This window comes from Gymnoscopelus microlampas (assembly GCF_963454915.1).
Source record: "Gymnoscopelus microlampas genome assembly, chromosome: 7".
NCBI classification, from domain to species: Eukaryota; Metazoa; Chordata; class Actinopteri; order Myctophiformes; family Myctophidae; genus Gymnoscopelus; species Gymnoscopelus microlampas.
The window spans coordinates 46,674,318-46,699,275 of NC_139944.1; the positions used below are offsets into that span (position 1 = coordinate 46,674,318).

At 43.1% G+C, this 24,958-nt stretch overlaps 1 protein-coding gene across 2 annotated transcripts in view; it reads left to right on the top strand.

Annotated features, from left to right (window-relative positions):
* Positions 1–24,385, top strand: part of celsr2 (cadherin, EGF LAG seven-pass G-type receptor 2) — an 84,642-nt gene extending 60,257 nt beyond the window's left edge. Inside the window, exons 11-34 of one of the 2 annotated variants that reach the window (XM_084062035.1) lie at positions 36–149; positions 827–983; positions 1,627–1,768; positions 2,418–2,538; positions 3,147–3,330; positions 3,738–3,839; positions 3,962–4,056; positions 7,355–7,564; positions 8,187–8,370; positions 8,999–9,326; positions 9,747–9,914; positions 10,628–10,751; positions 12,022–12,222; positions 12,556–12,730; positions 13,234–13,346; positions 14,109–14,188; positions 14,513–14,639; positions 16,564–16,674; positions 17,338–17,468; positions 17,638–17,723; positions 17,992–18,162; positions 18,865–19,083; positions 19,532–19,757; positions 21,690–24,385. In XM_084062035.1, coding sequence (XP_083918161.1) covers positions 36–149; positions 827–983; positions 1,627–1,768; positions 2,418–2,538; positions 3,147–3,330; positions 3,738–3,839; positions 3,962–4,056; positions 7,355–7,564; positions 8,187–8,370; positions 8,999–9,326; positions 9,747–9,914; positions 10,628–10,751; positions 12,022–12,222; positions 12,556–12,730; positions 13,234–13,346; positions 14,109–14,188; positions 14,513–14,639; positions 16,564–16,674; positions 17,338–17,468; positions 17,638–17,723; positions 17,992–18,162; positions 18,865–19,083; positions 19,532–19,757; positions 21,690–21,714 — 3,594 coding nt within the window. In that variant the 3' untranslated portion in view covers positions 21,715–24,385. The remainder of the gene's footprint in view (positions 1–35; positions 150–826; positions 984–1,626; positions 1,769–2,417; positions 2,539–3,146; positions 3,331–3,737; positions 3,840–3,961; positions 4,057–7,354; positions 7,565–8,186; positions 8,371–8,998; positions 9,327–9,746; positions 9,915–10,627; positions 10,752–12,021; positions 12,223–12,555; positions 12,731–13,233; positions 13,347–14,108; positions 14,189–14,512; positions 14,640–16,563; positions 16,675–17,337; positions 17,469–17,637; positions 17,724–17,991; positions 18,163–18,864; positions 19,084–19,531; positions 19,758–21,689) is intronic. The other variant, XM_084062036.1, reaches the window with a different exon arrangement.
* Positions 24,386–24,958: the final 573 nt, after the last annotated feature.

The window sequence follows — 24,958 nt, forward strand, 5'->3', positions numbered from 1 at the left end:
TGTACATATGAAGTTTTACTTTGCTTTACTTTCAGGCCAGTATGGAGGTGGATGGGAAGCTAAAGGAATCCAAACTAAAGAGTGTCAGTGTTGGAGGCGTGAGCAGGGCTGATGGGAAGATACAGCACGGCTTCCGAGGCTGCATACAGGTCAGACACGCACACACACACGCACGCACACACACACACACACACACACACACACACACACACACACACACACACACACACACACACACACACACACACACACACACACACACACACACACACACACACACACACACACACACACACACACACACACACACACACACCCACACACACATTTTTTTTTTCAGAAGCAAAAAAGGAAACATTCAAGAGAATCTTAGAAATTCCATAAATTTACAAAACTTTTAAGAAATAGTGAAAACAGCAGATCTTCAAGCTCACCACATGTTGTGGTTGCGACACATTGTGAGCTTGTAGATTGGCTGCTATTTTTTAAATAGGGCATAAGTTATCAAAATAAGAAAAAGAGGTTGCGCATCAACAATGGGTTTTCTCAGTGGAGTGCTAGACCCAAAGTCAGTATACATATCAAAAAAGGAATTTTAAAAATAATCCAAAAAGGTAGCACATCCAAAAATGTCAATAAGTTATCAATTCACAATGTCTTTTTGTAAGTTCGGTTCCCGGCAACAGATTTATCTTTTTGGCAGCTGAAAAGGTTTGGGGGAAGGCCTGGTGTGACTGTGTGTGTGTGTGTGTGTGTGTGTGTGTGTGTGTGTGTGTGTGTGTGTGTGTGTGTGTGTGTGTGTGTGTGTGTGTGTGGATCTCTCCAGGGTCTTCGTGTGGGCGAGGGCCTCAGTCTGTCCCTGGCCAGGAAGGTGAACATTCAGCAGGGCTGCAGTGTGCCGGACCCCTGTGGCTCCAGCCCCTGTCCCGTACAAAGCTACTGCAGTGACGACTGGGACAGCCACTCCTGTACCTGCCTCACTGGTCAGTCCAATTCATTACATGTCTCCATTAACCCGTCTACAAATGTCTTCAAAATCCTAACAGTTTTCTGAAAAGCTTGTGTTGCTATATCAGTGGTGCTCAAACCTTCTCACGTCAAGGACCCCCAAAATGATGTATTTGGCCGCGAAAAATATTTTGTTCCAGGGACCCCTCCCAGAAGCAAATTTTCTGTGAAAAAAACAACCGCACAAGACAAACACAAACCCCCCCTCCCAACCCTCACAAGAAAGTAAATTACATGGTATTAAAAAGTACAGAAAAGAGGGCAAAAAGTGGAAAAAGGAGAGAAAAAAAAAGACAAAAACAAAAGCAAAACCTGAGAAAAAGAAAAAGAAACTGAGGCGATTCTTTAAAAAAATCTAAATCCTAACAGTTTTTGGATTTTTTTTTGGCGATTTTTCAAAAATAGCAGATCTACAAGCTCATAGCGCGGCACTCGGTGCCGCGCTATGAGCTTGTATATCTGCTATTTTTGAATAGCCAAAGAAATCTAAAGTGACACAGATGCGTTCCAGGTCTTAATGGGTTAAAAATATACATTGAAAGATTTGCACACATTTTCACGATGTTTCGAGGACACACCTGACTGTGTGCTGTGTGTGTTTCTCCCTGACACTGGCAGGTTACTATGGAACCAACTGTACTGACGCGTGTGCATTAAACCCGTGTGAGCACGAGTCGGCCTGCGTCAGGAAGCCCAGCTCTCCTCGGGGATACACGTGCGACTGTCCCAGCCACTACTTTGGACAGTACTGTGAGAAAAAGTGAGTGATTTGTTTCAATTTGTGCTATATATGTAATTCGCCTGTTCCTTCCCGTGCAGTGGTGGAAAAAGTACTCAAATTCTTTACTTAAGTAAAAGTACCAATAATGCAATATAAAAATACTCTGTTACAAGTAAAAGTCCAGAATAAAAAATTAACTTGAGTAAAAGTACAAAAGTATTGGCATCAAAATGGACTTAAAGTACCAAAAGTAAAAGTACAAAAATATTTGAAAATAGCAGATCTACAAGCTCACAACGCGTCGCGATGCGACGCGTTGTGAGCTTGTAGATCTGCTATTTTCAAATATTCTTGGTATAAAATAGGGCTTAAGCGGTTAATGTATATTTCATAATGTAATCATTTATATCTGAAAAGTAACTAGTAACTAAAGTTTTCAAATAATTGTAGTGGAGTAAAAGTACAATATTTGCCTCTGAGATGTAGTGGAGTAGAAGTAAAAGTGTTGGAAATTGGAAATACTCAAGTAAAGTACAAATACCTCAAAATTGTACTTAAGTACCGTACTTAAGTAAATGCACTTAGTTACTTTCCACCACTGTTCCCGTGTGAGTGTTATAATGATGTTTCCCGACTGTACTGTACTGTTGGTAATATATTAAATTTAGTCTATTTATGCCCCCATAAGGACTGACTTGCCCTGTCCCAGAGGCTGGTGGGGTCATAAGACTTGCGGCCCGTGTGACTGTCTGACAGCCAAGGGCTTCGACTCTGACTGTAACAAGACCAGTGGGGAGTGTCGCTGCAAGGTGAGCATGTTGTCCCACTTACCTCTCATTACACCTCCTTATAGCAGATGACTGTAATAATAATAATAATAATAATAATACGTAGAGCCTAACCGATGCCCGATATTTGGCTCCGATCCCGATTTGGAAGGGTCCTAGACCACCGATTACCGATGTTTGGAGCGATATTTTGTCAAAGGGTTTTTTAATCAACTTTGACTTTGATTTGTTTAAATTCTATTTAAAACATTTGAGAACATTTAACTTATAGACAAACAATTTATACAAATAAACACAGGGTTTAACCACTGTGTTTAGGGTTTAAACATTTAAACCCTTAAACCCACCTAAACCCTATTAATCTTTTTTCAAATATATCTGATCTACGTTGTGAGTTTGTAGACCTACTATTTTTTAAATTGTTTGAAAACCTTTGAACATTTTCTCCTATAACTACACCCAGGATAACGACGCCAGGTTGAAAGTGGTCAAAATAAATCGTACCGTATATCTTATGTTTTTGACGATACCAGTGTCGTCAACAAAAGTCACATAATGGCCGATATATCGGCCAAACCGATGTATGGGTCTGGCTCTAATATGATGTGCCATTTTGCCCTTATTTCCAGGACAACCACTACCGGCCCCAGGGCAGCGACGTCTGCCTGCTGTGTGACTGCTACCCGATCGGCTCCTTCTCCCGGGCCTGTGACAGAGAGAGCGGACAGTGCCAGTGCAAGCCCGGCGTCATCGGACGCCAGTGTGACCGCTGTGACAATCCCTTCGCCGAGGTCTCCCCTAATGGCTGCGAGGGTGAGGATTATGCAACGTTGTTCCCATGCATTTACATTTTTTTGACATGTTCTCAGTGCTGGGTTATAAAAATAACCCATTTCTCTCCAGGTGAGCATATCAGCGCTGTCTGGGGGAAACCTTGTATGTCCAAAAGCGTTATTCTTCAGGAAATGGACAAAGACAATTGCTAAAAAAAATAGACGATCTACAAGCTCACAAGGATGTAGCTTGTAGATCTGCTTTTTTCACGACTTTTGCGCGACACTCTTGTATGACGAAGTGCGACATTAATTCACGAAAAAACATGGAGATACAAGGTTTCCACTCGACAGTGACGATATATAGTGTTTTTTTAGTTTTTGTCTGCTTCTCCCTTCCTGTCACCTTCTCTTATTCCTTCCTATTCCACTGTGGGTCTCTTCCAGTTATCTATGACAGCTGTCCTCAGGCCATTGAAGCTGGGATCTGGTGGCCCAGGACTAAGTTTGGTCTTCCTGCAGCAGTTCCCTGTCCCAGGGGTTCCATAGGTAAGGATGCCTCTCAGGCAGCTTTACCCCAATTACCATAGGATAATGGGAAAGGATGTGAAAGTTGCCTCGAGCCCTTCTCCTCAAACCCCTTTCCTGTGTCTATATCTTCCCCTTCCCAGGCACAGCCGTTCGCCACTGTGACGAGCACAAGGGATGGCTGCCTCCCAATCTCTTCAACTGCACCTCCATCACCTTCACTAAGCTCAAGGCCCTGGTGCGTACTGTAGATCCACTGCTACTCTCTCTGACTCTAACACAGTTGTTTTAAAAAAAAAGGACACCCAGTTTGTTATGTAATTAGGCCACAGACCCCCCCCCCATAACCCAGTTATGAGTGTACAAATGGAACCACATTTGGTTCCATTTGTACACTCTTGGAGTTACAGACTGGTAAGGGTCCATTTGAACTATCAGACATTTAACTGCGGACCTCCTGAACCCACTCAAGGACCCCTGGGGGTCTATGGGCTCACTTTGAGAACCACAGCTCTGACAGCATAGCACGTTCTATCATGGACTGCTTGCAGCATGTCATATAAAACCATTCCCCAGTTATTTCCACATTTATGTTACTTTCACTTCTAAACTGTATGTTGTTGTATGTCATGTTTTTGATACAATGCAAAACTGTTGTTATGAGGCTGTCTGTGTGTATATATATATACTAGAGTTTCGGGGGGCTACGCCCCCCTCAACCCCAGCCGCGCACGGGGCCCAGCGTGGCCGTGTGTATATTGGGGGACCCAAATCGCCGGAGTGAAACAGTGGAAAAGTTTGTTTGAAAAAGGAAAAAATTTGAAGAAATAATATTTGTTATGTTTCAGGGGGTCCACAGGGGGTCCGCGGACCCCCTGATGGTCCACTGACCCCCTGTGGAGTGTTGGGACGCGCGGGGACACCCCTGGAACATTGCGGACCATTTCGGTGTTTTTTTTTTTTTCATGAAGGTGGTTGCTTGTTTCTGGCGCAGGCTGTGCAAACCTGGCAACCCAGTGCATGCTGCCGCACGTTTAAGTGGCGTAGCGTCATGAGGGTCAGTGGGGCCGTGGCTCGGTCAGTGAAGACCCTGTAGTGCGGATGATATGTGGCATAGAGGGGCAGATTGTAAATCCACAGAGGAAACATCCGTGGGCTACCATTGGTTCAGCGATTTGTGCGGTCGCCCTGCGGCCCCTCCTCCTCCACCAATGTGCAGTATTGAGAGCCCTGACGTCACAACAATTGGAGCGATGGGCACTGCACTGTGGTTGGTTAGGGTACACCTAGGGCCCAGGTAGAACCCAGTTAAAGCCTGCATGGGCAAACCCAGTTAGGACCCGCCTTGGTCCCACATAAACATGGCTAGTTGGGGCCCACCTAAGGGCCAGGTAGAAGCTACTTATAGCCTGCATGGGCATCGCAGTTGGGACTGAAGTGGATGCCGCTGACATTGCTGACATGGGGTCCATATGGTTTAGCCCACCTTGAAACCATATGGGAACTACGCTGGCATGCTGGCTGTAATGCAAATGCTGCATCATACCTGCAGTGTGTAGTTTGATGTTGTGTGTGTAGCAGATATACCTGCAGTGTGTAGATCAATGTCCATAGGAAAGTCAATGCCCAGCAGTGTTTTTTTTCCCCAGCAGAGTTTCTAGTGTCTCTGTGTCTCTTTGGAAGAGGTTGCACATGAACTCTGCAGCCGCACTGAGGCGCTCCAACACAAACACTGTGACATTAAGCTGCTTCACACAACAAACATCAGCACCACGCTGCTGTTTGTCCAAAAGACACAATATCTCCTCTCCCACCGACGTCATGTGTTCATTTATCGACAGCCGTACAGACTCCTTTTGACACATTTTACGTCGTTTATCCAGCTCTCACTGACTCTCCACATCGGGCTGTTATTTTGCTGCGATCAAGTCAACGATGTGAGAGATTAGCTATCACAGACGGACGGACAGGGGGTGAAACATAGTCTTGCGCCATGCCTTTCGGCCTGGCGGAGACAATAAAAAACCGAAAGTAAAGGAAATGGCCATTTCTGCAACAGAAGTAGTCAATAAACTATGCTATGAAAACATGGGCCACATTGGCAAAGAATGTAAGAAAGAGGAAATCATGTAGAAAATAGCCGATCTCCAAGCTTACAAAGGCTGTCAACGTGAGGCGTTTCGAGCTTGTAGATCGGCTATTTTCACAATATTTACTTGTGGAACGGAGTCAAACAGAATGGGGGGGTCCCAGATCAAGTACGTGTATTTGGGGGGGGGGGGGGGGGCGGCGTGAAAGGGTTGATAAACACTGCTCTAATCGGAGCGAAATTATGTGAAATTACTACATGACCATAATGCAGCCTAACATGCGTTGCACGGGGCGGTCCTGCCATTACGTTAGTTACTGTAGTTGCTGTGGAGCTACATAGTTCTCCAGAAGACACACACAAACATACACCATCTACAATGGACGAACTGAGCAGCAATATAGACATTCACCACACGAACGTGCATTGTTGACAAAGTGATTGCACAGCCGCTGCAGGCATGACAACCAGGTTAGCGTTAGCGACATGGCAGCTATCACAGCGCCCTGTCCGTCGTGCTGCAACTGCCTGTGATGGCTACAGCAGTAACAGCAAGCTGTCTGCGATGCCATTGTCTGGAGACTGCTCTTAGCGTGACAGGACCAATGAGAGTGAGCGCTGTAGTTGTTGCTAAGATACGGTGGCGTCTCTGCCCCATAGCTTGTAGATCTCTCACACATGATTGGCGTAGGCTGCGTTGCCAGGTCTGACTTTGTGTCTAAGCAATGGTCGGCTTATTTTTGCGCGCCTTTGGGCTCGTTTGCATTGTGCGCACGGCAGCGCTTGTTTAGCGTACGTCAGCGCGACGTGGCAACGGACGTGGCAACGTGAAAGGTGATTGGCTGGTGAAAAGAAACACCCGACGTTACACCAGAAATGGTGCCTGGAGAAAATGGTGACCAAAAAAAAAGTTTGGAAAAAAAGGAAAAACCCCCCGCAGCGGCTGCCTGCTGTTGTGGTGATGAGGTCGTGCGCACGGTAAACGGTACGAAGCTGCCTCCCCTTCCGTTTTGTCCGACATTTGGTGAGTAGAATTAATTATGTTGCGCGGTGGAAAAGGTGTAGTGAACAGTGAGATGTCCCCTACGCGAGGCGTAAATTCAGCGCGGCCGCCGTGGCGAGTCAGTTGGCGACATGTGGTCTGGCGGTGCGTTGTTTATTCGATAACAGAGCTGTGGGGTGTGGACACCGAGGGTGCGGAAGTCGGTCGCCATTTATATAGTTAGATATACTGTATATATTCATGTATGTTACACAATCATGTCTGTAAATTTGTCCACCAGAGGGTGCTGAAGCTGCTCAACTGTGCACATCTCTCTATTTTCATCTCAACCCAGTGGCTAATTTGTGTAAAAAAAACAAAAAGATTTCAATGTGATTCCTTTGACGAGGACGATTTACCTGGTGTTTTGCTTAAATACCCTTCCTTCCTCCGCCCCACCCCCAGTCAGAAAAGCTGTCCCGAAATGCGACGCTCCTGGACGCCGGTCACGCCCAGAAGACGGCAGCCATGTTGGCCAACGCCACGGTGCACACGCCGCGGTACTACGGCAGCGACGTGAAGGTGGCGTACCGGCTCACAGAGAGCCTGCTGCAGCACGAGAGCAACCAGCAGGGCTTCAACCTCACCGCCACGCAGGACGTGCACTTCACTGAGGTGAACCATGAAGCCTGATTGAGCCAAAGATTGCTGATCTATAATCTCACAGTGCAACACGTTGTGAGATTATAGATCTGCTATTTCCGGTGCGCAACACCGGCACGCTACTAAGTATATCTCATGCTTAACAGCTAGAAAAACTGACATATCTATTACACGTGGAAATATAGACGTAAAACACAAAACATGAAACTGCTTAACCACCAGGGCTCTAGTGCCCCCTATTCTGGGGGCACATAACGGGTCAAGTTGCGACGCGTTGTCAGCTTGTAGATCTGTTATTTCTGGTGCTGAGATTTGGAGTGTAGAAGGAAATGAGCAGACCAAGTAGTACAGAGCCAACTCATTACTGTTTTACTATGTATATAGAGGGTTTAAGTGCTTAAAGTGATTGATCTCTTTGCATGTCATTGAACAATATGATTATATATTTGTGTAATTAAATTCAAATATCTTGCATTATAGATAGATAATCAATCCAGTGTTTCCACACATGCAGTGCTTCATGCTGTGTCGGCTGCATTATTAATAGGAATGCTGAGAAGGACAGGTTCTTCTAGCTCGCCTTCTAGCTCCCTCTTCCTGTCATACTGAATCCATGCTGCTCCCTGTCTGACAGAACCTGGTGCGCGTGGGCAGTGCCATCCTGTCCCCAGAGACACGGCCACACTGGGAGCTCATCCAGCACACGGAGGGAGGCACGGCTGCCCTGCTGCGCCACTACGAGGAGTACGCCAACGCACTGGCACAGAACATGAGGAAGACCTATCTCAGCCCCTTCACCATTGTCACCCCGCATATAGGTGAGCGGTTACCCCAAGGAAGACAAACATGTCACCGAATGCAGTGGTTCTCAAAACCTTTTAATTCGAAGGACCACCAGTTTGGTTTGCATTAGGGCTACAGACCCCCATAACTCCCCATAACCCCTAGGGGGTCCTCAGAGTTACTTCAGGGGGTCCGCCAAATCTTTATGTGATATGATTTTTCTATTTACCATAACCACTCGAAATCTAGCATCCCTTTTCTGAGGAGAACTTTAGCCAAAAATAAGAGGTATAGGTGTAGAGGGAAAAATGAGCAGACCAAGTAAACAAAAAAAAGTAAAATTTACTTGAGCACCTGCCCCTCAAAATGTCTGTGCACGCCACTGCCTGTAAGCGTCCATTTGTTTCCTAACAAAAAAAAAGTTGGGATTTTATTATTTAGGTGCAAGTATAAAAAGTGATACACTTTTTATACTTAAGCACAAAGGCTTAAAACTGTCTCTTTTCTGCATCTGTTGTCCCTGCCCCTGTGACGCACCGGACTGGCCGTTTTAGGCTGAGGCGCACCGGTAGACTCCCTTTGTTCATAAATATATGTTCATTTGTGCAGATTTTACTATTTGTCTGACCTTGCTTATGTGTATATTATTATGTATATAAACAGTAATCTCCGTGGACCGTCTGAAAAAGATGAATTTCGCTGGAGCCAAGCTTCCGCGCTACCAGTCCCTGAGGGGCCCCCGTCCAGCGGACCAGGAGACGGCCGTCACCCTCCCCGACTCCGTCTTTGAACCGCCCGTGGAGACCAAAGGCCACAGGCACCTGGACGTCTTCCCAGAATCCTCCCCGGGGAACCACTCGGTGGCCAGCACCAGGAGGAAGAGGCGGCACCCGGAGGACAGACAACAGGATGCCGTCGCCAGTGTGATCATCTTCCACAGCCTGGCCTCGCTGCTGCCGGAGAACTATGACCCCGATAAGAGAAGTCTCCGGTAAGAAACTCCGGGAGCAGGAAAATGGAGCTTTGTGGAAAGCAGAGAAAACAGTCATGGTTCTTATTCACCGGCTGCGTTTTTTTTACTATTCATTTGGTGATTATACATGTTGGTGATTTTATTTGTGCTGAAAAAATCGACCTTGTTATGAAACAATTATTACCCCGCTTCATCGCCTCATTATATTCGCGTTCTGTGTGGAATCGATGTACTCAAATCATAAAGCGTAGGGTCGCACTCAGAAATAAAAGTCACTTATTTTGTTATTATTTTATTATTCCATAAGATGACAGACGTTTAGGCTATCCAGCCTTCATCAGTGTTTAATGTACTCATGATACAAAGCCGTTAAACAAATGACTTTAGTGATGTCAGTGTTGCTCACCCAATGTGTCATCATGTGTCTGTGGCCCACAGGGTGCCTAAGCGGCCGGTCATCAACACGCCAGTGGTCAGCATCACGGTGCACGACAATGACGAGCTGCTGCAGCACACGCTGGACAAACCCATCACCGTGCAGTTCCGTCTGGTCTCCACAGAGGAGCGCTCCAAGCCCATCTGTGTGTTCTGGAATCACACCATACTGTGAGTGCACGTACACACACACACACATGCGCCCGCACGCGCACACACACACGCACGCACGCACGCACGCACGCACGCACGCACGCACGCACGCACGCACGCACGCACGCACGCACGCACGCACGCATGCATGCTTGCACGCACACACACACTGAAATGTTCACCCTTGAGCTGAGTTAACATCTGTCTAGCCCTATGGTGAAGCCCGATTTAACCTTTGTTGTGTGTGCCAAAAATAGCCAATATACAAGCTCACAACGTGTCGCATCGCTGCTCGTTATGAGCTTGTATACCGGCTTGTATCACTAAAGCATTACTGGATGAGACAGTGTTTTCACATTGTTCTTGTCTGGGTTTTATTTTCAATAGGGCTGCAACTAAAGATTTCTTTTCATTATTGGTTTAATCTATGGTTAATTGAGACCATAAAATGCGGGTAAATATGGTAGAATGGTAGAAAATCATGGCAAATGCTCATCAAGTTATCTGAAGCCAAACTGACATCTTTGAATGTCTTTGTATGTTTTACCCATGCATCTTGTCCTTTTTATAACTGAACAAAGACTCACAGATTCACATTATGGCAAAGTTGTAAATAACACATGTTAGAAATATTTACATGATCACTAAAGCGATTATTTGATTGCAAAAATTGTATTTGAAACATCGATCAATTAATTAATCACTTGCTTGTTTCCACCTCTGATTTTCAGTGCTGGTGCTGGAGGGTGGTCAGCCAAGGGCTGTGAGGTGGTGTTCAGGAACAACACTCACATCAGCTGCCAGTGCTACCACATGACCAGCTTTGCTGTGCTCATGGACATCTCCAGGAGAGAGGTACAGTAAGAGCTAAAAACCACTGTCGACCAGGCGTCCCTATTTTGGTGCATGTTACATGTTAGTATGTCAGGCAGAAACCTCTTATCTCCATATTCTAACTTTTTGTGTTTTTTTTTTGTGGAAATTAACGCCCTACTTGATCATACTACAGCGTCACACTAAAACATCAAGAGTAGCAGATCTGCAAGCTTGAAACGCTACGCTAAGCGACACTTGCAGATCTGCTACGTTTGCTATTTTTTAATTTTAATCCTGAAAAGTAACCCCGACAAAGTTGATAGGCAGAAATGTTCAAAAAGTGATCTACAAGTGATGCGACATGTTGTGAGCTTGTAGATTGGCTATTTTAACTATTCATCGCATGGCAATGTATTTATTTTACTAAACTATTAGCTCATTTCACAAGTTAGCTTGGACAGAGCCTCAGTCTGCGCCTCTGCCCTGGTTAAATAACCCTGCCCTCTAGTGGAGGAAATTGTTGAACCTCAGTATAGACATAAAGTTCGATCTGAGTATGTGACAAAAACATTATCAATAATCGATTTGAATGAACCCCCAGGGAATCATTGATGGTTAGGAACCAAATGGACGCTTACAGGTCTGTAAATCTGAGAGTGTACACATGGAACCAAGTGCGTTTGGACATGAGGACTGCAACTATCCAATATTTTCTTAGCGATTATTCTATTGAGTACTTTTTCGATTAATTGAATAATCGAGAGAAGCCTGCTTGTTTTTTATCGATTGTTTTATTATTATATCAACAACTCAACACAAAAAAAAACATTGAATTGACTTTTTTTTGTTAACTTAATCGATTAGTCTGATTAACCACTTAAGCCAAATAACCGATCTACAAGCTCACAACGTGCCACATCGCAATGCATTGTGAGCTATTCATTTTCACCCCAGTGGATTATTTTCATTCAAATCGATTATTCAATCAAAACGATTTCTCCAATTAACCCATTAAGACATGGAACGCATCTGTGTCACTTTAGATTTCCTTGGCTATTCAAAAATAGCAGATATACAAGCTCATAGCGCGGCACCGAGTGCCGCGCTATGAGCTTGTAGATCTGCTATTTTTGGAAAATCGTGAACTTTTTTTTTTTATATTTTTTTTCCCGAAAAACTGTTAGGATTTAGAAAATGTTTAGAATCGGCCTCAGGTCTTAACGGGTTAACTGTTGCATCCCTACTGTACGGTACATGCTATATCCGTCTTCCTTCAACTCTGTCCTCTCCCGAACTTCTGCATTATTAGAACGGCGAGATCCTGCCAATCAAACTGATCTCGTGGTGCAGCGTGGGCGTGACGCTGGGCTTCCTCTCCCTCACCACGTTGTTCCTGCTCTGTCTGAGAGCCATGCAGTGCAACAAGACCAGCATCATCAACAACGGCGCCACCGCCCTCTTCTGCTCCGAGCTCATCTTCATCCTGGGCATCAACCAGGCCGACAACCCGGTAAGAGATTCAGAGATCTGTCTTCTCTCTTTCTCTCTTTCTTTCTGTCTGTCTACACCAAAGTTAGAATAGTTTTGAAGCGAAAATAGCAGATCTACAAGCTTGCGCTGTGAGCTTGTAGATCAGCTATTTTCACTATTTTTAAAAGAAACATATTGGAAAAATCCACCCAAAATTCTAGGTTTATTTATGAAATATATAAAATAAAATAGCCAATCTACAAGCTTGTGTTGTGAGCCTGTACATTGGCTATTTACGATGTGGCCACAATGCTCAGCCATGTATAAATCAGGCATGACAATGTTTTGATCTCCATCTCTGTGTCTTATGTAGTTTGTGTGCACGGTCATGGCGATCCTCCTGCATTTCTTCTACCTGTGCACGTTCGCCTGGCTCTTCCTGGAGGGGCTGCACGTCTACCGCATGCTCAGCGAAGTGCGAGACATCAACTATGGACCCATGAGATTCTACTACCTGATAGGCTGGGGTGTGCCTGCCTTCATCACAGGTCTGAATCTTTGCTTTAACCACTTTAACCCATAAGAAAATAATAGCCAGCACTCTGTGATACACACTGAGGAAGGCTTGATGCCGAAACGCGTCCGTGTATGCTGTCCGTGCCTCTATGAATTAAAAGTACCAGAAGGACTTCAAAGTGCTGGCTAATATTTTCTTATTGTGAATCTTTGTAAGCCGTGCACCCGGCAAATTGAATTATACAGACTGAGTGTGCTCGTTTTTGTTTCCACTTTAGGCAAAATATTTTACAAAACTAATTCTCAAAAATGTTCATTTGTAACACGTGAGCTTGTAGATTGGCTATTTTTTAAATGTGGCATACGTGGAAGCCATACTTACAGTACAAATCCAAGCAAATGCAGAATTAGAAGACCTTTTGGCTTTGGTCAAAATCACATCACCAATATGTGCCCACGTGTCATAGGAGAAGCTGGTAAAATGTTGCGTCGGATGGAAAGTTTGATCTTATGATTTGTGTTGGTTTGTTGCCAGGCCTGGCGGTGGGACTGGACCCAGAGGGTTATGGGAACCCAGACTTCTGCTGGCTGTCTATGTATGACACTCTCATCTGGAGCTTTGCCGGTCCTATAGCAATGGTTGTGTCGGTGAGTCCATTCATCTCCTCTCCTCTAACTCGTCTTGGAGTTTGTTTGTCTTTAATGGGTTTCTTTTTTTAACCCATTAACACATCCACCGCCAAGGTTTTTTTGTTGTTTTTTTCACGTCGCCATAGACCTTGTTAAAATCCATAAAAGTGATCTCTGCTTTGTTTACATACATTGCCGACATCTGCCTGCGTCTCCCACTCAAGACCACGTGTCAAACGGGGCAGCCATGTTTGAGTTCTGACCGTTTATATTAACATGGGAAATGCGAGGAGAAAAAACTACAAGGGCTAAAATGGACTTTCAGTGTGCGCCTTAAAATGGAGGCCGACGGGAAACGAAAAACGGGATCGCAAATAGTCCCGACTTCCGGTGGTGTTACACTGAAAATGGTCCGTGTAGAAAATTGAAAAAAAAAAAAGGAAAAGGAAAAAGCACCCGGACCGTAGGCTACGGTCTCGGCGCTTAACAGTTGGATTTAACGGTTCTTGGCGGTTAATGTGTTAAGACCTGGAACACATCTGTGTCACTTTAGATTTCTTTGGCTATTCAAAAATAGCAGATATACAAGCTCATAGCGCGGCACCGAGTGCCGCGCTATGAGCTTGTAGATCTGCTATTTTATGAAAAATCTGGCTATTTTTTTTCGAAAACTGTTAGGATTTAGATTCTTTTTAAAGAATCGCCTCAGGTCTTAATGGGTTAATTAGTGAGAATGCTGCGTGGTATGTAAATTGATTGCTGTTTTATTGATTTCCACAGATGAACATTTTCCTGTACATCCTGGCTTCCAGAGCCTCCTGTTCAAAACACCACAGCTTTGAGAAGAAGCAGCCCCCTGTGTGAGTGGCAATGCTGTAACCTGAGTACAAACACACTAAACTACACTCACCGACATTACTTTATTATAGAAAACACAATAAGAGAGAGAAATTATCCTTGACACTCCAAACAGATAACATTAAAAAGATCAAAATGTAATTTAAGTAAATACAAGTAGACTCATCGTTTCAGAGATATTTATATCCACAATCATGATATTACATGGAACAATATAAGCTGTACAAAAGAATAACTTTTTTTTTTAAATCCTGAAGTTGTTTTACTCATCATAACAAAGCAATAACAAGCCTTTGTCTCGCTGCATGTAAACTCCATGTCTGCAGCTCTGGACTGAGGACAGCAGGGGGCGTTCTTCTCCTGGTTACAGTCACATGCCTGCTGGCCCTCCTCTCTGTTAACAGCGACATGATCATCTTCCACTATCTCTTTGCTGGGTTCAACTGTGTACAGGTGAGCCCTCTCTCATATCCTCTGCTGCTCACTTTGAAAGGTTTCATAATAATATAGTAATGATGATGATGATGATGATAATACATTTTATTTATGGACACCTTTTGGCAGTGGTGGAAAAAGTACTCAAATGTTTTACTTGAGTAAAAGTACAAAGGTATTGGTAACAAATGTACTTAAAGTACCAAAAGTAGAAAGTACTCATTAGGCAGAAGGTCCCATTTCACAATTTTTCAAATATATAAAATGTATATAGGGCTGAAGTAATGTATGTTTTGAAATAATAATCAAAATCCACAAAGCAACTAGTAACTAAAGTTACTTAGTCACTTTATACACCACTGCACATTTCCTAATAATGATGACACTTCCCCTTCTTGAGATTTTCTGGAATTTCTTGACCTCCGACTTCCCAGTAACTGACAACATTGACACATCCTCATAGGTCACGAGGTCATTTCAGTGCACTGTTCCGTGGAAATAAATATTCACTTTCACTATCCTACAATATTAAACGCGTGGTCAGGGACCACATGCAATACCTTCACGGACCACCAGTGGTCCACAGACCACCTGTTGAAAACCCCTGCTGACTGTAACTGATTCCTGTCTGGCCAGCCCTCCACACAGTATTTCATGACTGCATCAGCATGACGCAAACACTGTCAACCTGCATCCGCTCGTGAAGCTCAGTCACTTGCAGTGGTGGAAAAAATACTCAAATGTTTTACTTAAGTAAAAGTATTAATACTGCATACTGTTACTTTACACCACTGCATGTTAGACACAAGATGCAAAAACAGCAACTGGTGTTCCTAGAAGCACCTTCACATTAAAATCCTCAATGTTCATCTCATAACTTAAACGAAGTATGAGTATTTGACTGAGTAGGAACATGGAAGGAGTGCACTCTCAGAGCATGTGGACCTCACAGAACAGTGAGCAGGCCAGCTTAAACAGACGGGCTTAGAGACGTGATTTGAAAGTTGTAATGGAATGCGACTGAACTGGGGGAGAGGTGTTCCAGAGCCTGGGTGCAGAGCTTGAACAGTAAAATGCTCAGTGTTCATTTATCCATTTGTAACTCTTGAGAGTGTACACATTCGTACACAGTCTGTTCAGAGTTAATTTAACATTCAAGATGTTGCTGTGTGCACACTGGTTCTCAACGTCAGGGGCCAGGGACCACCGGGAGGGGGTCCAAAATGGACACTTACGGGTCTGTAACTCTGAGAGTGTACAAATGTGTATAGTGTGAGTGCACATTTCTACACTCTCAGAGGTAAATTAACACTTTACAGCGTTGGTTCTCAAAGTGGGGTACGGGGACCCCCAGGGGTACTTGAGGCGGTTCCAGGGGGTCCCCAGCTAAATGATGGCTAGGAACCAAATGGACCCTTATGGTTCTGTAACTCTGTACACTCTGTTCCATTTGTACACTCTCAGAGTTAAATTAACATTGATTTTATATATATAATATAAATTCGGGTCCCAGAGGTATAAATCCCATTAAATGGGGGTCCATAGCCTAATACATGTCAAACTGGGGGTCCTTGACATTAAAATGGTTGAGAATCACTGCTAGAAAGCCGTATAAACTTTCTCTTATGGGGGTCCCTGGCTTATCTTTTCAAATGGGGGTCCGCGGGCTAATAAGTGTCAATTTGGGGGTCCTTGACATGAAAAAGTTTGAGAACCACTGCTTTACAGTTTAGATTGGGGGTCCCAAAGAGAAAAAATAAATAAAGATTTTTTCCCCCCATTTGTACACTCTTAGAGTTACAGACCCATAAAGGTCCATTTGGACCCTTGGTGGACCCCCAGACCAGACATTGAGAAACAGTGCCTTAGCACCCAGAGCATCCAGCTGCAGACTTGTGTCTCGTGCCTGACTGTGTTGTTTTCCTGCCTGTCTCTACCATAGGGTCCATTCATCTTCTTCTTCCGCATAGTCTTCAACAAGGAGGCCAGGAATGCCATGAAGTACTGCTGCAGCCGCAAACGGCCCGATCATATGATCAAGTCCAAGGCCTCTGTGAGTCTCTTAACTACAAATACCTTTGTGTGTAAAAGCTTGCATTTCTTAACACCTCTGGAATGTAGAGCTGAGGGTTTGAAACATTTCAATGTAAAGAGCGAATGCTGCCTTTGGGAACCGACCCGTTATATACCCGTCACAAGCTCTTAAAAATGCAATATTTATATGTTTTATTCAATGTATTCATTGTCACTCGTTGCGTTTTGAGAACGATTCCTTTGCGAACGCTTTAATCAAAAGGTTCGTTCATGAACAGAGATCCACAGTCAGTTGGCTATAAAGTGAAATAGCACAAAAGCATCTCAGGATCCACATGGGAACGATGTGGACGTCAGTTGTCTATGACTTTTTTATGACTCCAAATTTGATCCAAGCCCCATTGACTCTATTATGATATTACAGTTAAATACATGTTTAAACACATGTATAATGTCTGAGATACTTATGTGGCCTACCGGCAGTGTGCACAAAACATTTGGCACTGATCAGTCCATCGGTTTTTAGATTAGCTCCGAACACGCACACACACACGCACACGCACACGCGTGCGCACACACACACACACACACACACACACACACACACACACACACACACACACACACACACACACACACAAAGGCACACAGACCAACTTTGTATGATTTTTCTTTTTGCCAGGCCTACAAATGTAACGCCAACTACATGGATGGTCGGCTGTACCACCTTCCATTTGGAGACTCCAGTGTCTCTCTGAACGGCACCATGCAGAGTGGCAAGAGCCAGCAGAGCTATGTTCCATTTGTCCTCAGGTAAGCAGTTGCAGAGTCCACAACGGGTTAGGGTTAGGGTTAGGGTCAGGCACAATGGTCACATCTGTCCCTGATGTCCCTGTTTTTGGCATGTCATTAATAGGCTAACATGTTAAATGTTTCTAATGATTGTATGGAGTGTAAATAATAATCATTTTGCGTTTCCCAGGGATGATGGACTTAATATCAGTCAACCTAATATTGCACTGAATGAGCATGGATCACTTTTCCATGAAACTAAAGAGCATTTGGACGGTACGTTTCTTTCATTCTTTATCTCCGACTCAAAAGTAATGACATTGTTTTGTTTTATAGAGATGGATAATGAGTTTAGGAAAAAACAGAGCGATTTAGTCACGATGCCCCTTGTGCGTGTTGCATGTGTGTGTGTGTGTGTGTGTGTGTGTGTGTGTGTGTGTGTGTGTGTGTGTGTGTGTGTGTGTGTGTGTGTGTGTGTGTGTGTGTGTGTGTGTGTGTGTGTGTGTGTCTGTGTCTGTGTGTGTGTGTGTGTGTGTGTGTGTAGATCGTGACACTGACTCCGACAGCGACCTGTCTATGGAAGATGACCAAAGTGGCTCCTATGCCTCCACACACTCCTCCGACAGTGAGGATGAGGAGGGGCCTTACCCCGCAGAGGAATGCTGGGAAAGTCTGGCCTCCAATGTGGCCGGGAGACCACCACCACACCCACACGGTATATGATCCCATCTAAACCACAGTGTACCTCACCCTATATAAAGTCTACACTGACTCCCACGGCTGTTTGTGTTTTTATAAGAATTATGAATGATGATTGATTAAAAAAGCGATTCCCAACCTGTACTAGGCCGTGAGGACATTGCCGTATCCCTTAGGCCAGGGGTCTTCAACAGGGGGTCCGGGGCCCCTTGGGGGTCCTCAGAGCTACTATAGGGCGTCCGCCAAATCTTTGTGTGAGAGGATTTAGTTTTTTTTTACATTAACCACTTGAACCATAGAATTCCTTTTCTGAGGGGAACATTAGCCGAAAATAGCTTGTAGATAGCTTGTAGATTGGCTATTTTTGGCAAAGAGGCTATAGGTGTAGAGGGAAAAAATAGCAGACTAAGTAAAAACATTTTTTTTAATCTGAAACACAATTTTATACAAAATAGAGTAGGGGGTCCCTGCTTCATCTCTCTCTCAGCAAGGGGTCCTTGGCCTGAAAACGTTGAAGACCCCTGCCTTAGGCACTCAAATAATTGACAAAACACTTAAGATTGAAATCTAAACCACAGTTACCTCACCTACTCTATGACTCCCACTTCTTTGAACAAACGGCCGTTTGTGTTTTTATAAAAATGATGAATGACGATTGTATAGAAGTTGCCAAAAGCTTCCGGTGTTTTCCTAAATGTCTTGTGTGGTCGTGGTGCAGATAACAACCTGGGTAATAAGCTGTACTGGCCTGGAGAGTACGCCACAGTGGTGGAGGAGGATGGTGAGGGCCTCGCAGTGGGAGACAGACTGAAGGTGGAGACGCTGGCCAACGCTGACCTGGGTCCAGGCCGGGATAACAGAATACAGCCGGACGATAAGGAAAACACATTGCTGCTCCTTTCCAGTCTGCCAAGCCTGCATTCGCACCCTCAGAAAGGTAAGCAGTCTGTTTGGAAAGTCACTGGCGATTTTCATAATGATCGGATTAATCATTTTTTAATATTTATATCGTCCCTGTCGGGCAGAAACCTCATATCTCCATTTTTCAACTTTTTATGTTTTTTTTTGTAAATGAATGCCCTACTTTGTCGCTGGACAATGTCACACCAAACTAGCAAGAATAGCCAATCTACAAGCTCACAACGCGTCGCGATGCAACAGGTTGTGAGCTTGTACTTTTGACCGAATTTTGAAAGTGAAAGTGGTTAAGTGCGCCTGTGGGTTTAAAAAAATATTTAACCAATGAAATGTATTAACAGGAGCTTGTGACTAAATTAATAACTACATTGGATGCACACAGGCTATTTTTTGCATTTTCTAAAAAGTAACCGCTTTGGAGATGGTTTAGCCTGACAGTAACAATATACGGATATATTTAAATGCAGGTATCCTGAAGAAGAAGCAGCTTTCTCCAATCGCAGAGAGGAATGGCATCAACCGTATCCACAATGAACTCTGTGAGAGCGTAACGGGCCCCACCTCGCCCCACAGCTCCACGTCCAGTGACACTAGAGTAGTGGGCACGTACAAACCCGCCATCCCTGACCAGCTCAATGGCGTTGCCATGAGCATCAAGGCGGGGACCGTGGATGGGGACTCGTCAGGATCAGAGTGAGTACCAGCTTAAGCCCACACACAGTAAAATTTGGAGCGTAAATTTTACTCAGAGGGTTCAAATGAGGTTACATTTATAATTTGTGATCTGGTCTTTACCGTGTAGTGTCAGAGATTACATTTAGGTTATAGCTTTTCATGAAAAAGGCCTTTACACACAAGGGGCATGACGATTAATCAATACAAAAATGCAACAAACTCACCAGCAAATATTCTGCATCAACATATAGTTGATGCCTCATTAATACAGGTTGATCTGGACACAAACAGTTACAAAATATATATCTTTGAGTGAATTAATCGCACGCAAATAACGCCCCCCCCCGTGTGTAAGGTCTTTTAGTCATATTAAAATGGTATCGGGGCAGTTTTAAGTTGATTCTGGGTGTTTAAATGGTTAGATATTGAACTGCGATGTTGTGAAAAGAAGTGATGTTTTTTGCATACGTTTTGGTGCTGCTGTCCTCAGTGTGATGTCCCCTCGTCCTCATTGTTGTGTAGTCTGTCACATGTCTGTCATTATTACCCAAATAGAAGCCCACCCTATTCCCAGCGCAACTGCAAACAGCTGACCCAGCACTCTGGGGAGTGGGGACATGCCTTATATACATACAGTACCTACCTGTATATGTGAGGCATGTGTGCAACTTGTTACTCTGTATGTTGAAGTGACACGAGTAACACTTACATACGTGTATATGAAAATATCAACAGATCAATAATGACTAGGGATCTGCAAATAAAATGAAAGTGATCAATTATTTTACACTGTCCAATAGCAAATGAATTACAGTAATTACAGTATAACAATATAAATAAGTGCTAACTCTTAGAATCGCGTGTACTCAGTTTCCAGCGCAGTTCCAGCCCTGCAACATTTGACTGGATCAAATGGTTCTTGCGTACAGCTGGTTCAGTTTAGATAAGAGATTAGAAGCATATAAATTAATTTGGCCTGGTGGGGTAGGGGTAGAATCAAGGATTGAATCCAAGTGGTTCTAGATTCTGTTCCTGCAATGGCAATTTTTAGGGTAAGTGATATTTTTTGGTTAAGACAGAAGTGTTTTTTTTGTGAAACGGTTAAAGCTCTATTTTCTTATAGTAATCATTGTTACTCAAGTGTTTTTCAACATGGGTCTCCCTGTCTCTCCAACTCTTTAGTAAACAGAAAATACATTTTCAAGTGGGTTGTGTTTTTTATGGTGTCCAATTTTGTCTACTCATTTCTTTGTGTTATCACTTCCAATTTGGATTTGGATTTTGGATTTTTTGACAAATTCGTATCCCAAGTTGAAAATGCATTTTCTGTTTACTAGAGCTGGAGAGACAGGGAGATACTGAACAAACATTCTATATCAATGATTATTATCAGAATATAATTTAACACTTATTTCAACCAAAAACGAAATCACTTCATGCACCTTTAAGTTTAAGAATGTGTTTGGTACTGTATGGTTAGAGTTAAGATCTGGAGAGGGCGTTCAGCATGGAACTGGGTTGGAATGTGCATACACGTCTAAGAATATAGTGAGATAAGAGTAAGTAAGTAGAGTATAGTAAGATATATATTTTTGCAGTGAATCTAACTACCCCTCTTTGCCCCCTCTCTCTTTCCAAAAATCATAGATTTTTATACTTTAATTTCCGTTACTGAAACACTGATCCTCATTCAAAAATAACAGGATCATTGTCTTCAGATTGACTCATCATTTAGCATCTCTCACTCAAAAATGTGTATGTATGGACGTACGTACGTGTGTGTGTATGTGTGTGTGCGTGTGTGTGTGTGCGTGTGTGCGTGAATCATTGTCACTCATTTTTTTTCTCTCGTTCCTTTCTGTTCTTTCCTTCCCCCCTGTGTTCGTCTCATCCGTCTCCATCCAACGCATCCCTGTCCCATGTCTCCTCCTCCGTCCAACGTTTTCCCAGCAGCCATCGCAACACATCCATGTGACCCAGCTGACGGAGGGGTGTGTCTTTGCAGGTCATAGAGCCTCGCTCCTCGACGCCGAGCCGTGTGATGGAAAACTATTTAACAGGACATGTGCCGAGAAACTCCCCATAACCTGAAGGACAGTGGAACTCCCCTTTCTCATCACCATACTCTAAAGGAGTATGCAGGATTTTGTGTGTGTGTGTGTGTGTGTGTGTGTGTGTGTGTGTGTGTGTGTGTGTGTGTGTGTGTGTGTGTGTGTGTGTGTGTGTGTGTGTGTGTGTGTGTGTGTGTGTGTGTGTGTGTGTGTGTGTGTGTGTGTGTGTGTGTGTGTGTGAGTGTGTGTGTGTGCATGCGTGCGTGCGTGTTTTGTTTAAGGATGTGTGTGCCAAACCTCAGGAGTCACTGCACTGGCGCAGGCTCGAGCACACTAATAGGAATGAGTCTCATTCTCCCTTTAAAGAAATCATTGTTTTGTTTACATACTTGAAGCAATGCACTTTTTTTTTATTCACACTGCCAGGCAAAATCTGGCAGTTAACTTTTTTTTATATTCTGGGATATATCATTTTTGGAACAATGCAGAAGTCCATCCTTCTGGCGGGGTTCATCAAGTTGTAGGATTTCAAACATTCAGGGAATTTCCTCTTCATGCATAACAAGTTTTGTAATGTCATAAAGGTTTGTCTGTATAGTTTATGTTGTTAACTTTGTTGCTTTTTTAGAAACATTAGTATTTGTGTTTAAGGGAAGGCGCCAGTCTGAGGTTTGCTCCAGGGTGGAGTTGAGTCTCAGGTTCATTATCTGTGTTTTGACTTAAAGTTGCTCCTTGCGCATGGATTGCCCTACGGGCGCAAAAGAAAAGAGTGGATCATGTCCACAGACAGAGGAGAGGCAATACGTTGTCTCAGCTCTCTGAGAGACTTTCAGAACATTTCCATCCAGCTGTGACTTAAACTGTAAAATCCTGATTTTTAATTTAACTCTGAGGTGTACACTCACAGTTGAATGAAAGCAAGATAGGACCCTTTGGTAGAGGTTTGTATTGTGTAGTTACCTTGTCATTGTGTGACTACACCAATTGGTGAGATTTATTGCGCAGTTGATTAGAACTGACTTCTACGGCGAAACAGCTCTCAAAGTCACTCTTTTTGTACATAAACGAATGCAAACAAAGCTGAAACATTTAACTTCCTATATCTCGCCAATTGGACTAGTTACATCAACTCAAACATCTACCAAGTGCACTATTGCTTTAACACTCAGGAGTTTACAGTGTACCATCATACTGTGATAGACTGAAACTCTCCAATCTGTGGTCTGTGAACTTGGACTTGGACAAACGGGAAAGACAGAGAATCACTGTATTACTGTATCTGCCCAGAACGGACGGACGGACGCTCCATAAGCTATTTCTCATTAATGAAGGATGTTTCCTGTGGCAACATGCTAATCAAACGCTGGTGAGCTACCGTGTACAGATTTTAAGCTTGAGAGAGTGACTGCCTTCAACAGCACCCAGCCTTCATTGTGTCAGAACAGGGAGAAGGGTGGTGGACGTATGTCCGGATCTCATAAAGGACTCACCAGGACTTTTGATACATAAACTTTTGTAAATTATCGGGAGCCAATTTTTGTACGGACATCACGTGCTCCCGCTTTTCAACATTTTTGTCCAATGTTGAAATGCATTCAGATGACATCAGTGACTAAACAACTGTGTTTTATAGATTAGTTATGAAGCATTTGTCATTTTGTAAAATACTTAATGTAATACTTGCAAACTTGTGCTATAATATTTGAGCTGTATTCCAATTTTATTGTACAGAGTTGCCTGAAAAGTTTTCATGGAACATATCTTGAAATTAATCATTGCATAAATGTCTATTTACTTCACACAGACCAGTCCCACATACAGGGCCAATGCGTCTGTCTCACTTGGAAAAAATCATTCTGAATATGGAAAGAAAATAAGCTGTATCATAAATACTTGTTGCTAATTTCTGTATATTTTTGTGATCTTTGTGGATATTTTATTTTTGTGTACAGTACAAATCTATTCCTCCAATGCCACAAGCAACAACACCTCTTTCCGTTCTTGAAAAGTGGAAACTGACACTTGTAACTACGACACGATTGTTTCTTTACTCTTGTGCCCATATTTTAGTTGAGAAACTGTTACATAGCATTACCCATGTTACCTCAATATTTGTGCCAAGTCATGTAACAACATTGTTTTTTTTTTTTTTATCTGTACAATGTATTTTGCATTTGTTAATCTGCTGTTTGCTGATATCAAGGTGCATACTGCTACTGTACATACAAGTTGAGAGATCAACTCTTTGCCATTCGAGAGAGTAGGCTACAAATGCTAATTTAGATATACCTATAGAACCCTATTCATTTATACCCTGATTGATTTAAAATCAATCTGTTGTTACACAGATGAGGAGTACTGGACACATGGCGCTTACCTTCCTTTGCTGTTTTAAGCCTAATTTATACTACGTCAAATGACTGAGTATATATTAAGCATGATTCAACATTTCTCCATTGGTTTACTGTTCTTAGCTGGCCTGTAAAAAAAACATTCATCATTATAGCGCCAAACAATCAAGTGCTTCAGAACCAAGACCTGTTATAGGTGACTGATGTCAAAGCTTTAGTGTTAACAGGGTAGACAGTAGAAAATGGCTGGTATTTTTCTATAAGGAATTGCTTTGTAAAGGATTTCACCCACATTCAATGAGTAAAACAGACAGACATTAAAAAATTCAAGATTCAAGATTTTTTTATTGTTACATCTTATGTAAGAGTACATATGAGTAAAATGTTTTGGTTTTAATGATGGTATTAGTACTGTGCCTGTGCTCATATTGGAGAATCCAGTGGTGGAAGAAGTATTCAGATTTGTACTTAAGTAAAAGTAGCAATACCACAATATAAAAATACTCCATTACAAACAAGTGAAAGGCCTGTATTCAACATTTGAGTTGAAGTAAAAGTACAAAAGCATTTACATTAAAATATAGTTTACTACCAAAGTAAAAGTACAAAGATTTTCCAAAATCTGTCACTTTTTCAAAAATAGCTGATCTACACGATCACAACGCATCGCAATGCAACGCATTGTGAGCTTGTAGATCAGCTATTTTCAAATACCTATGTATTGTAATAATAATCTAAATCTACAAAGTAACTAGTAACTAAAGTTTTCAGATAATTGTAGTGGAATAAAAAGTACAATATTTTCCTCTTGAGATGT